A 12198-nucleotide genomic window follows, 5' to 3' on the forward strand; every position below is an offset into this window, starting at 1 on the left:
TTTAGGGAAGAGAAGACTGGTTGATAAAATCCAGGGAGTGATTGTAGGTAAAGAAGAGACCCGAGGACTGACTTTTATTTCAAGCTCAGAAAAATGATGAGGAACCGGCAAGGGACAAGCAGGAACAGCCAGTGGGCAATGAGCAAACCAGGAAAGAGGAGTCCCAGGAGCTGAGTACAGACAGGGTCTGAGGGAAAAGAACGAATTGACTGAATGCTGCTGCTAAGCCAGGTACAATGAGAGCTTAGAATGGCCTATGCATTTAGCAATATAGAGGTTTTTTTGTGGTATTGGCAAGAGGACTTTCAAAGGGTGTGGGGGTTAAAGACGGAAACATGATTCAAATAAGTTCAAGGGAAAATCGATCAATAGGGCTTAGAGACAATGAGTATCAATAATTCTTTGACCAACTTTTGCTTTAAAAGAGAGGAATGAGGCAGTAGCTGGAAAGAAACGTGGGCTCGCTAGATTTATTTTTTTTAATGAGTGAAGTTACAGACTGTTGGTGTCTTAGTGTGTGTGAGCTGCCATAACAAAATACCATAGATTGGGTGGCTTAAATTTATTTCTCACAGTTCTGGAGCCTGGAAAATCCAAGATCAAGGTGTCGGCAAGGTAAGTTTCAATCTGAAGCCTCTTCTCTTGGTTTGTAGGTGGCCATATTTTGTTGTGTGCTCACATAACCTCTTATTTGTGAATGCACAGGCAAGAGAGCAAACTCTGGTGTCTCTTTGTGTAAGAACACTAATCCCATCTTAAGGGATCCACCCTCCTGACTTCATTTAATTCTAATTACCTCTCAAAGGCCCCATCTCCAAATATCATCACATTGGGAATTAGGGCTTCAACATGAATTTGGGAGGGCAGAGGTGGAGGGTAGGGACAGAAACATTCAGTCCTTAACACTTGGCATGTGAATGGGATGATCCAGTAGAGGATAACTGGTGATAAGGGAATAGGAGTTTTCCCTGTGCCTACGATGGTTCCAAATCTAATGCCTCAGTGGAAGAGCTGGCCTTAGACTGGAGCAAAGGCAGCTGATCAGTGTAGCTGGAGAGAAGGTGGAGTAGAAGTAGCCACAAGTACAGGTAGCTGGGTCAACAGAGGGCTGGGAGTTTGTGGAAGTTTTCCGATTGCTCCAATTTTCTTAGTGAAATAGAAAGCATAGATGTTGGCTGTGAGTGAGAATGGAAGAGAAAGCACTGGAGACTGGGGAGAGAAAGAAATTTGTCATACAGTCTTCTGAGAGATTAGGAGAGAGCAACCTTGAAAAGGGTGGTGGGTTGTGGGGTGGACAGCGGTGCAGTCTGATGGAGCAAGACTAATGCTGTGGGTCTCTGGGGAGGACGGAGCAGGGACGAGGACTAAAAGAACGCCTGCCCCACCCCCTGCCCAGTGGTCCCAGGGGAGGAAGAACAGCAGAAGCAGGTGCCTCAGGGCACAGCCAGATTTCAGAGAAAGCAAGAAGGCGAATAGAAAAAAAATGTCGGGGAAACAATGGATTTTGCTGATGATTAGTCTGAAGTTCTAGAGGGCATGGCGAGTCCCAGGTGGTCCCAGAAAGCACAGCAGAAGGGTTTTGGGAACTGGTGAGGAGTGAGAGGTGCCCACTCTGGCTCATTTAAGCAGAAAATATATTTAATGACAGCACATTAATGAGGCCCTTTGGGAGCTTGGAGAACGAGGCTTGGAAAACGAGCAGTGTGGGCCAATACCAAAGCCACATTGCAGAACCAGACTTGTGAGGACACTGCTGCTGAGTGCTGAGGGTCACAGGGCCTGCACCCCTGCTTCTGGGTGGGGCCCCTGGACGCTGCTGATGCTCCGGAACTGTCCACCAAAATCATTCTCTGTCCCTATTCCCCTCGCCACCTCCTGCTGTAAAGTCTGGGCTGGGTGCCTCTGATATGCTGAGTGTAGCTCACAGGCCTTCCCCCTAGCTTCATGGCAGGCTGGGAAAGTGAACACATGGCATTTTTGGATTATACGGTCAAAGTAGCTCTTCCTTCTACTAAGACCCACAAGGTGAATATGTCTTACAGGCTTCTTATTTGCAACTAGAGAACTTCCTCTGGGTCCTATAAGCAGAAAGGGGCTTCTTATAAGATATCAATAGCTCAGAGAACCTCAGAGGACAAGAGAAGCAGGCTTAGGAACTACACAGCTAAGAACAATGCCATGATAGCAAACCATGTCATGGTACAATTTTAATGGAGCCACCACTGTGCCACACCATCCACACCTAGTTCTGGAAGAAAGCTCCAGTCACACAGCTGTTGCTCCATGTTGCTCATTTCCATACTCAAATCTCAGGCAAGGATGCTGATTAGCAGAGCCCATGTTATATGACCAGCATGAAGAGTACCTGGAAGACGTGGTGTTTGTGGAGTCTGTCTTGAGAAAGTAGAATTCAAAATGTGAGAACTATCAAAGTAGAGCGAAGACGTTTGAAGAATACTGTGCATCTCTGAATGACAGATGCCCAATTTAGGGCAGAATTTTCCCAATGTAGGAGAATGTTAGGTAGCCACTCAAAAATGACAAGTAAGAAAAATAAAAGTAGCCAGATATATTCCTCTCATTGCCCCAGAGGCAACTGGCAATTCCTTGAATTTATCAATCCACTAAAATGGAATTTCCTTGGTAGTCCTTATTTTTGTCTGTTTTATTTACCAACGAGCCCCAAGAAAGTGCCTGGCACATAGCAGGTGCTCAATACATATTTCTCGAATGAATGAAAGATATTTATTCATGCACAACACTTAAAAAAAAGAAAAAAGAAAAAGAAAGATGAAGTTTCAGGTGGAATGTAGGTCCAGAAAACTGCCAGGGAGAACTTTAATTCAAGCTGGATTTGCACACCTACAACAGGAGAAGCAGCCACACAAACTCCTTTCTCAACTATTAGTTTTAAAATAGGGTTGAAAACCAAAGTGTAGCAGAAGGCAGGAAAGTGGCGGCAGTGGCAGGAAATCCAGAACATAACCTAACGAGTTCACTGTCAGGCGCAACTTCTAGGTTTTCACTGCTACATTAGTCATGTTTTTTGAGTCCATGCTATCACCTGAATCACACTTTATAAATATTGAAATTAGCAGACATAAGGATTAAGATTGATATTTCAAAAAGATATCAAGTTTTCATAGCCCAGCTGAGTGAGTGCTTGTCTTGCTATACATTGGGAGGCAGAAAACATAGGGGCAGTGTGACTGACGAGAAAGAGTGAGGCACAGTAAAATGCAATGGAGACCTCTAATCCTTGCCTAAGCTATTCAGCCAGGAAGTCCTATAACTCACAAGGTTTTATAAAACATTCCACACTAGATCAATTCTAGTTTACTGCCGCTGAATAAACAAAGGTCCATGTGATAGCTTCATAGTTTCCTCTTAACCAAAGATAATTCCCATCTTAGTCTCATATTCTAAGTTTCTTATTTTCCTTTTCAATAGAGGGATTTATAAAATCCAGATCTGTAGGCATGTCCTTCCTCTTTACTTTGCTATTTTAATAAGCATATATATGTATTCATAAAGGATACTGCACCAGGCAGGCAACAGGAATCACTCTAGTTATTTTAAGTAGAGATTTAATACAGGAAATTAGGAGCCTATAAAACCTTTGAAAAGAATGGAAGAGTGAGCTCCAGGCTGGGTTTTTAAGAAAGACTCCCAGAGAACACCACCACTGCCCCAGAAGCTGCTGCCTCTGCCTCAAACAGCTGACCACCACTGGGATGATTTTAAGAACACACGACTCATCTGGCAACCAGGGATCCAGAAGCAGCTCCAAGTCCTTTGGATTGAACAACTGAGTGAATAGGGTTACCATTTAGATAGGAATGAACTGGAGGAAAGGCTTGGGAGGTGGAAATGTAGCAAGAGTTCTGTTTCAGCCATGAGCAGTTTGAGACACCTATTAGACATTCAAGAGAAGATGTTGACTAGGATGTTGGATATGCAAGTGTGGAGACCAAAGGAAAGTCCAATTTGGGGATTTCAATTTAAGAGACTTCATACTATACAAGTCCTGCTGAATTTGCTTTTCTTTGTTAGACACAGTTTTACTTTTGAGTTAACCAAGTTCTTGAGAGTTCACTGTATTTGCTTCTTTACCTCTTAGTCTTCAAACTCAAGGTAATCTAGCTTCTACTTCCAAAAACTCCACTGAAAGTATTCTGAAATGGGTCACCAGTGTCACTCAAGTATAAAATCGAATTTTTTTTTTCCGTTCTCTCCGTATCATTTTTGACTACTTCCTGCTTCTAGGAGTAGATCTCCGAAAACACTGACAACCATTTCAGGCATAATGCTAGAAGAGGTTATGAAGCAAGAGAAGTAAGCATGGTCATGGTTCACCAGAATAAAATTCCCCCTAATAGAGTTATTTCTCTTATTGATCAGGTTGCTGATCGGTAAGAATGTTGTAGATTAATTATCTGTTTCCTTCAGTAAGGTATCGAACAATCACTCACAACATTCTTCTAGCTAAATAGGAGAGAATCTCTTCGTTAACTTCACAGATGACAAATTCAAGATCTCCATTGTCTGTGTCCTGAGCTGTGCTCTCTGCAAGTTGAAACACTAGGCTAAAAGCATGTTTTAATCCACAGAGCTACACTGCAAAGGTGTGAGGAGGCCAACACCCCTTACATAAACACCACTCAGACACTCCTAAACAGAAAGTTTTGGTTTTCCAGAAAGACAAATGAGCCAATAGTGTGGAATCTGTGCTTTGAAACAAAGCTCACACATCTTTAGGTAGCATTAGTTCAAGTAGAATATGCAACAGGAGTCCAGGTTTATTTCGTCTAAGCCTCGTGACAAAAGAGATTGGAATGGATGTGTTGTGGGTTGGCGTATCATAACTGGAACGGTGCATTTTATTCTAGAATGTATTTTGCTTTAAGAAAGAAGAGTGTGGCTAGAGGAATATGGTCAGAATAGTGAGGGATCTGTAAATACACATAGCAAATCTATAAAAGAAGGTCAATGAAGCTATTAGCTTACTGGATATGCCAGTCATAGAGAACCTAGAAGGATCCCAATAGTCAAAGAAGCTTCCAAAGTTTGCAGCGAGACACACGCGCGCGCACACACACACACACGCACACGCACACACGCACGCGCCCGATCCATGGCCCCTGGCTCTTTCTCAGACCTCCCTTCTCTCCAGGCCTGGCCAAACTGGTGAAATTCTGGTAAATTAGAATTAATCGGTCAGCAGTTCAGAGGACCTAGGTCAGCCCCTTCTAGGAGCCACTGTGGAAGTGGTGGGGTACTTTAGACTCTCATTTTAGGCGACTGAAGGAGTTTCATTCAGAGAGGCGATTCTAGCTCCGGGTCCATGGGCAGGTCCATGCCCCTGGAGACGGTGGAGATGGAGTCCATGTGGCTGCAGGTACTCCGAAGTGTCGTGGCGTGTTCAAATCTAAGACCCACGGAGCCAATTGAGACTAATTATGAGCCTTTATTAGCCGGCTGGCAACTGATTCTCCCCACTAGAGAATCAGCCCCGAGCTTTTGGATGAGGTGGCTTATAAAGCCTGAAACTATGTCTTGGTGGCCTTGATCAAGCAAGCAAGCAGATTACAAAAAGCAGGAGATGGCTGTTAGCTTTTAGCACAAAGATATATTGTTTCAGGGGGACTCCTAAATCTTGTAGCAAACAGGGGGCCTGGTAGACAGTTTTGTTATCCGCACTCCCGCAGGCAATGTCGTTTTTCTTGGGAGCTGAGGCCTGAAGATATCACCCCCTGTCTTGTCCTTGGGACTAGCTTACTGAAGAATTTTGCACTTTTACAAAAAGGAGTCCCAATGGAACCTGACTCTCACAAGCACGTGACTAAGACCGGCAAGGCGGCCAGGGGTGGCCAGGGACGGCCGACCTCAGGGCAGGAGGCGGGGTGGAGGCGGGGCGGAGGCGGGCCTACTGGGCCTGCGAGGTCCCCTTGGCCAGCAGTCCCAGTCACGCTTCAGGACTCCCACTTGTTACCTCTGTGGGAAGCGGAGGCCAAGTGAAGGCCGCCATTGCGATGGCGCTGCGTGCAGTCGTGTTCGAGCTGGACGGGGTCCTAGTGCTGCCATCGGTTTCCTGCGCCCTCCGTCGCGCGGAGGCAGAGTCGGCGGAGCCCAGGTAAGGGGACCTGGCGCCAGTCCTGCGGGGGTGGGTTGGTTCGGTGGAAGGTGGGATCCCTGCTGAGAAGCTGCCTTTCGGGACTTCTAGCCCTGGTTTCAGAATGCCGTGGTTTGAAAGTTCTGCGAAAAGGTTAAAACAATTACCGGGCCTAAAATACCAGTCTGTGTTGGTAGATACATCTAAATGCTAATTACACTTAGCCAAGGACTCCCAAATTGCCCTCCGTAGTGAAAGCGTTTCCTAAAAGAGAGGAATTCCTTGCCGAACTGGCTGCTGCCAGCCTAATCTTATGTGATGAAATGGTTCTTAAAGAAGAGCGCTGAGATTTCGAAGAGAAAAAAGTTCTGTCCTTTACAGATTTACTTATTATAACAGCAAACTAGAGAAACAGCCCCATTCACTGGGAAGTGGTAAACTAGGAATCATCACCAGTAAATGTGATGTTCAGAATAAGAGTTCAGTAACATCAGAAAATACAGGTTATCGTAAGTGGAAAAAAATCTGGGTTCGCACCCCACGTGGAGCCACGGACCATACCCCGGGTGCGCCAGGCCGGCGGTGCACAGTGAGCGTGTGGGGAAGACACCCCACCTTCAGAGATCCATTTCTGAAGGCGAAGGGCAACATCTATAGGTCAAGGGGGTAGGAGGGGAGAGAAGGGGGGAGGGGAGGGGGGGAAGCGGCGGGGGCGGGGTAAGGGGATTAAGGAGGGAGAAAAAAAAAAGTGAAAAAAATCAGACCTACCAGAAGGTAAAACTATTTATACAACATGGTTTCAACTTTGGGAAAAACTACATGTAGAAAATGGAAGAAAAATCCCCAAATATTCCTGGGATTATTAATTCCAGGTGGGATTATGAGTGAAATTGTAATGGTTAATAGAACAAAATCTTTATAAACATAGTACTAATGTATAGCAAATTATGCCAATTAAGTAAATTTCTGAGGGTGAAGGCCCAATGTCCACAAATTTCTACATATTCATCTCAATGTTAACTTGGTTTCACCTAAATATTACCCCGTTAGAAGAGAGATTTTCAATACCCCTCTCCTTCCAAAACATCTTACTTTCAGAGGTGGAAAGGAAGCAATTCGATATCTCAATTATTTTTACCCATTGCCATGAATCTGATATTAGTTTTATGCAGTTTAGGCTAAGATAGGTGCTCAAAAGCAGTGGTCCCCAAACGTTTTGGCACCAGGAACCAGTGTTCCTATGAGAATCTAATGCTGGATGATCTGAGGTGGAGCTGAGACAGGAATGCTAGCTCTGGGGAACGGCTGCAAATACTTTGCTCGCCCACCTCTGCTGTGTGGCCTGGTTCCTAAATGGCCTTGGACTTGTATTAGTCCGAGACCCAGAGATTGGGGACCTGTGTTCTAAAGGACCCAGTGAGTTTAATTTGCTACGTTCCAGAACATTGCTGGTACTGAGCAATAAACCTTTTTGCCAGAAAATCTCTCGTTGAAACATTTCCTGGATCAGTAATTGAGAAGTTAAGACCAGCCGCTAATGAATCTGATTGTTCCCTAATTGTCAGATAACAACTTGATCTTTTCTATTATTTTACAATTTCTTAGTGAATAGGACCAGGTCTCATTTCTTTCCTGTACCCAATGTAGCACCTACTGAAATGTTGTGGGCATGAGTACCATTTGGTGGGTGGTATCCAGAAGGATTTTTCTTTCTACCTCAGAAACAACAACAATCCATCACATGGCATACTTTAACTCCAGAACACAATTTACAGAATCATTAACCTTTAAAATTAAAATGTTGGAATTATTCTCTCTGGCGTCACTGAAAATTAATTTCAGTTTTTAAACATTGGCATAAGGTGGAAGAAACTCACAAGAGGAAGTAATCTTCAAAACACTGAACTCCATTTCATACAATTAGCCCAAAGAGCAAAGTAAGAAAAGATACAACTTAAAGTATTGGTAAAGGGACAGTACACATTCTAAAATATTTGTAAAAATCGTATACAACAGGGTTTCTTGGCTATCAGTTTTTACTTTGTTGCTCTAAATCACCTCAGTTGAGATACAGGTCCTTTCCACTTGAATAACTGATCAAATATCAGTGTAGGGGTTAAAATCCTTCCAGCAAGATAAAAGAAATGATTCACATTTAAAATAATGTACTTTTCATAAAACTAGCAGCACTTCATTCTACCAAGATATTCAACTTTGGCTTTATCAACTGGTCAGAAATGAAGGACATTGCATACAGGTCCAAAGCAAATTCTTCTGCAAGGGAAATGTGAGGCTACAATTTTTCCTTAATAATTAATTATTTCCCCCTTAGGTAGTGGATGAAATTACTGGAATGTCACCTTCAACAGTAGAGAAGGGAAGCGGGCTGAATAGGGCAGTAGCTTTACAGAGGGGTATTCTACGGTGGTCAGGGTTGAAATAGGTGCAGCTGGATATAAGGCATTTAAGGTAGGTAGCAATGGGATAAGGGGCGCTAGAAACTAACTCAGTTGTAGGAGGCAATGGGGTCTCACCAGGGGAGAGAATTTATGCATGTAGCGTGTTCTATGTCCAGGGCGGGGTTAGGTAGACACAAGGGAAAGGTGCAGCCCCTTTTATTAGCTTACCTGTTAAGTCTCAGGAGGAGATGGTTTTGTAATATCAAAGTAAAGGAAGGGACAGTCAAGAAACTACTAACAGAAATAACTATGGGATCATACAAGGCCTTCTTGCGGTCAGATAGATTCCAGGAGGAGGCTAAAGTTTGAAAGCATTGCATCATAATACTTCAATGCCAAGGTTTTCCATGTAAAAGAGTTAAAATGACAAAAATTAGGAGGTACTGTATAGTCGAATGTTAATAATAAGGAAGAACTAGAACATACAATTTAAAACATAGGGAAGGTGACTGGCTTATTATGAGAGAGTTAAGGTGGTTAAAATACCTTAACTGTTATAGTAACAAGAAATAAATGTTGTAGTAACTATGAGATAAACATAATTATACATAGCAGGGGTTGACTTTACTGGCCCGGTCCCAGATCCTGAGAAAAGCCGTCTGCTTTGAGTGCCATCTGCTTTTCGTCTGAGCAGTTGTCTCGGAAAACTCTCGTTTGAGGTCTCTTCTAGGCTGGGGTGTTCAATCAGGTGATGAGGTTTTTTAAATGAAAAACATAAATTCATGAGTCAATACCTTTTAACTTTGGGATACAGAGTTTAGTTAACAATATTCCAGCCAGGGTGGAGGGAGTCCTAGTGCAGATATTCTTTTCAGAGATCATATCTCCTGGAGATCGTATCTCCAGGTCGTAGGCCATAATGTTTGATGTCTTCATCTCCCAGAAGTACGCTGTGAAAGATTGCTCTACGAGCTTGTATTAATTTCAAGGGCCTTTTTTAAGGTTTTTGCAATAAGTTAGAAGAATCCCTCAACAAGGCAGGTTTGCACATTCCTTCATCTAACCTCTTAGGTCTTCTGGTAACAGTTTTTAAAAGGAGACAATCTATGTTTACTAAAGGGGATAGATCTCAGGTTAAGCAATACCAAGGGAAGGGCGTTAGGCCAGCACAGGTTAAGATTCAATAAATTTCACCAATTGAATTTGACTACTTTGTTGTTTTGTTTTATAAAACCAGAGGACTGGGGAACCAGAGGAAAGCCTGTGATACTGGCCAAGTTTTGCTCACCTGGTATACAATTTGTCTTGCAGAGTGGATCCCCCAGTCGCTATGAAGTTCTCTGGGGGGATTTTCCAAGTAGGAAAAAATCTCTTCCAGAAGTTTTTTAAAACTGCTGTGGCTGTAGCCCTTTGACATAGACATACTTCTACCCAAAGAAAGTACATACAAATCATCATTAATACATTTTATCCTTGAGGGTGGGGCAAATTAGATTGAAATCCACTTTCCAAAACTTAAATAGGCCTAATTAACTTATTTCCCCCTTTTGTTCATGGTGACAATTAAAGACCTCGCAAGCAATTATGGAAAGTTAAATGGTTAGAAGCAAAATTTAGCATTTTTCGTATTAAGAAGATTTGATTTACCCAAGAAATCAGAGACCTGATGATACAGAGCAGAGGAAATAATTTAATAAATAATTTAATAAAACATAAAATCTTCACTTTCCCTTTATAATTTTCCAATGAGAGTATACCAACCATATAGGAAAACTTCTGTCCATTCAAGAAATTCAAATTCTAATTTTGTGTTAATGTACTCTTAAATAAGTCTATTCCAATCTTGGATAGTTTGACCACAAATAAGATTTTTCAAGATTCCTTCTTCATGAACCTTCTGCAACGTACATAAACCTTCAAGTTTCATAGAGCTTTCAGGTTTTGTTCTATCTTTTTCCTTTCTTGTTCTAGAACAATCATTTTACTCTTGGATTCTCTTTTTACTCAAATTATATTCTTTTTCTTCAACAAAATGTATTTTCATCCCTTATACCTTCTTTACTCAGCATACATATCTTCTGCTCTATACGTAGTCATCTTTAATAGCCGTATCCTAATTAGGCTTCATCACAAGTGTCTGGATGTCAATCTGAGGCATTTTATGCCTGTCCAGCCTTGTGAAGTGACACACTGAGGTCTCCAAACTTATTACCCTGATTTTCCATCTAGTCTGCTAGCCCCAAAGCCAGCAGAACAGTGGACAACTGCATGTCCTCCTTAATTAAACATCCTTAAGCTAGCTTTTATTTACTAAAGATTAATCCTAGATGATGTGTACTTGAAAAGCAATTGGGTTAGTTTCTGTTATTTCTTAAATTTGTATGAGTGCACATTTTTTTAAGCCAATTGAATAGAACTCTGTTATAACTTAATTTTGAAATTACAAATCAATCAATACCATCCAATGGTAGAAATATGCCATGTCTATAACATATATTCATAGACAAACAAACATACAGATAAACACAAAGATTTCATAGCTTTCATTTTAAAACACTAGCTTTTTTATTCTAGGCATAACACAAAACTCAAAAGAAAAACTGGACCCAAATTATTTTTTCTAGCAGATGAACTAAATTAAGCTTTTGCTCAGTTGGCCAAAGTTTTTGCATATTGTAAGAATTCCTTTAAAGCCTTCTTTAAAGTAAAAAAAAAAAAAAAAATACATTCCGTTGTCGCTAAGAAACTACCGATGTAGAATCAAAACAAGGAAAAAAAATCCTCTTTTTTTTTTTTTTTTTTATGAATGTGTCCAAGTCCTTTGGAGCAATGCTTCATGCAGAGGAGGTGAAGGCAGTAAAGATCTCATGTTCAGTTTTGATTTTGTCCCTTACGCGGCAAAGCCAGAAGTACCTCCAGTTGAATAGTCTCTGCTGGGTGTGCCCCCATGAGCTGCTTCACTTATGAGTGTATTTGTATTTAACTTATGGTCTCATGTTCCCAGCTGGAGTCCTTCTTGTGGGCACAGATCCCAGCCTGAACATTGCATGTCCCCATCCATGGCAGAATGCTTTTCTATAGCAGTTCGTCCATGGGTATAAATAGTGTCCATTCCTTATATGTCACTGTGATGAAGTCACTGGAACGTTCATGATGTTGCTTCTCTGTGACTTCCAGAGGTTTTCTGAGTGAGGCTTTCAAGAGAGGAGGCCCAGATGGTTCCAGTGTCCGCCTCATGACGGGAGAGATCACATTTTCCCAGGTAAGGAGACACCTCATCAACCCCCATAAGAAGGCAATCTGTGCCAAAATGCCCACCTCCTTGCACTGACCATACTCCTCAAAGGGTAGAGCCATGTCTGCTTTACTCATTTACCCCTATGGTACTTAACTCACAAGGCTAGACTGTAGGCCTGGAGACAAAGAGGCTTTTCAGACTGGTGTGTTGTCTTTTTGGACCAACCAGAGGGACATACTCCAATGACTGGGAAATTTCCAAACTTTTAAAGATCTATGCCAGAGAATTGCAACAGCTACAGTAGCTTTTTTTTTTTTTTTTTTTTTAATTTAAACTGTGGTAAAACACATACCATAAAAATGACCATCTTGATTATATTTAAGTATATGATTCAATAATGTTGAACATATTCACATTGTATAACCATTACCACCATTCCATCTCCAGAA

The 12198-nt window shown here is 42.0% G+C and overlaps 1 protein-coding gene across 2 annotated transcripts in view; it reads left to right on the forward strand.

The window, feature by feature from the left end:
• The first annotated feature begins 5937 nt into the window (after positions 1-5937).
• Positions 5938-12198, forward strand: part of EPHX2 (epoxide hydrolase 2) — a 51689-nt gene continuing 45428 nt past the window's right edge. The window contains exons 1-2 of one of the 2 annotated variants that reach the window (XM_036233644.1): positions 5938-6133; positions 11689-11773. In XM_036233644.1, coding sequence (XP_036089537.1) covers positions 6033-6133; positions 11689-11773 — 186 coding nt within the window. In that variant the 5' untranslated portion in view covers positions 5938-6032. The remainder of the gene's footprint in view (positions 6134-11688; positions 11774-12198) is intronic. The other variant, XM_036233643.1, reaches the window with a different exon arrangement.

This window comes from Rousettus aegyptiacus, unplaced genomic scaffold (genome assembly GCF_014176215.1).
Source record: "Rousettus aegyptiacus isolate mRouAeg1 unplaced genomic scaffold, mRouAeg1.p scaffold_m13_p_16, whole genome shotgun sequence".
Lineage (NCBI taxonomy): Eukaryota > Metazoa > Chordata > Mammalia > Chiroptera > Pteropodidae > Rousettus > Rousettus aegyptiacus.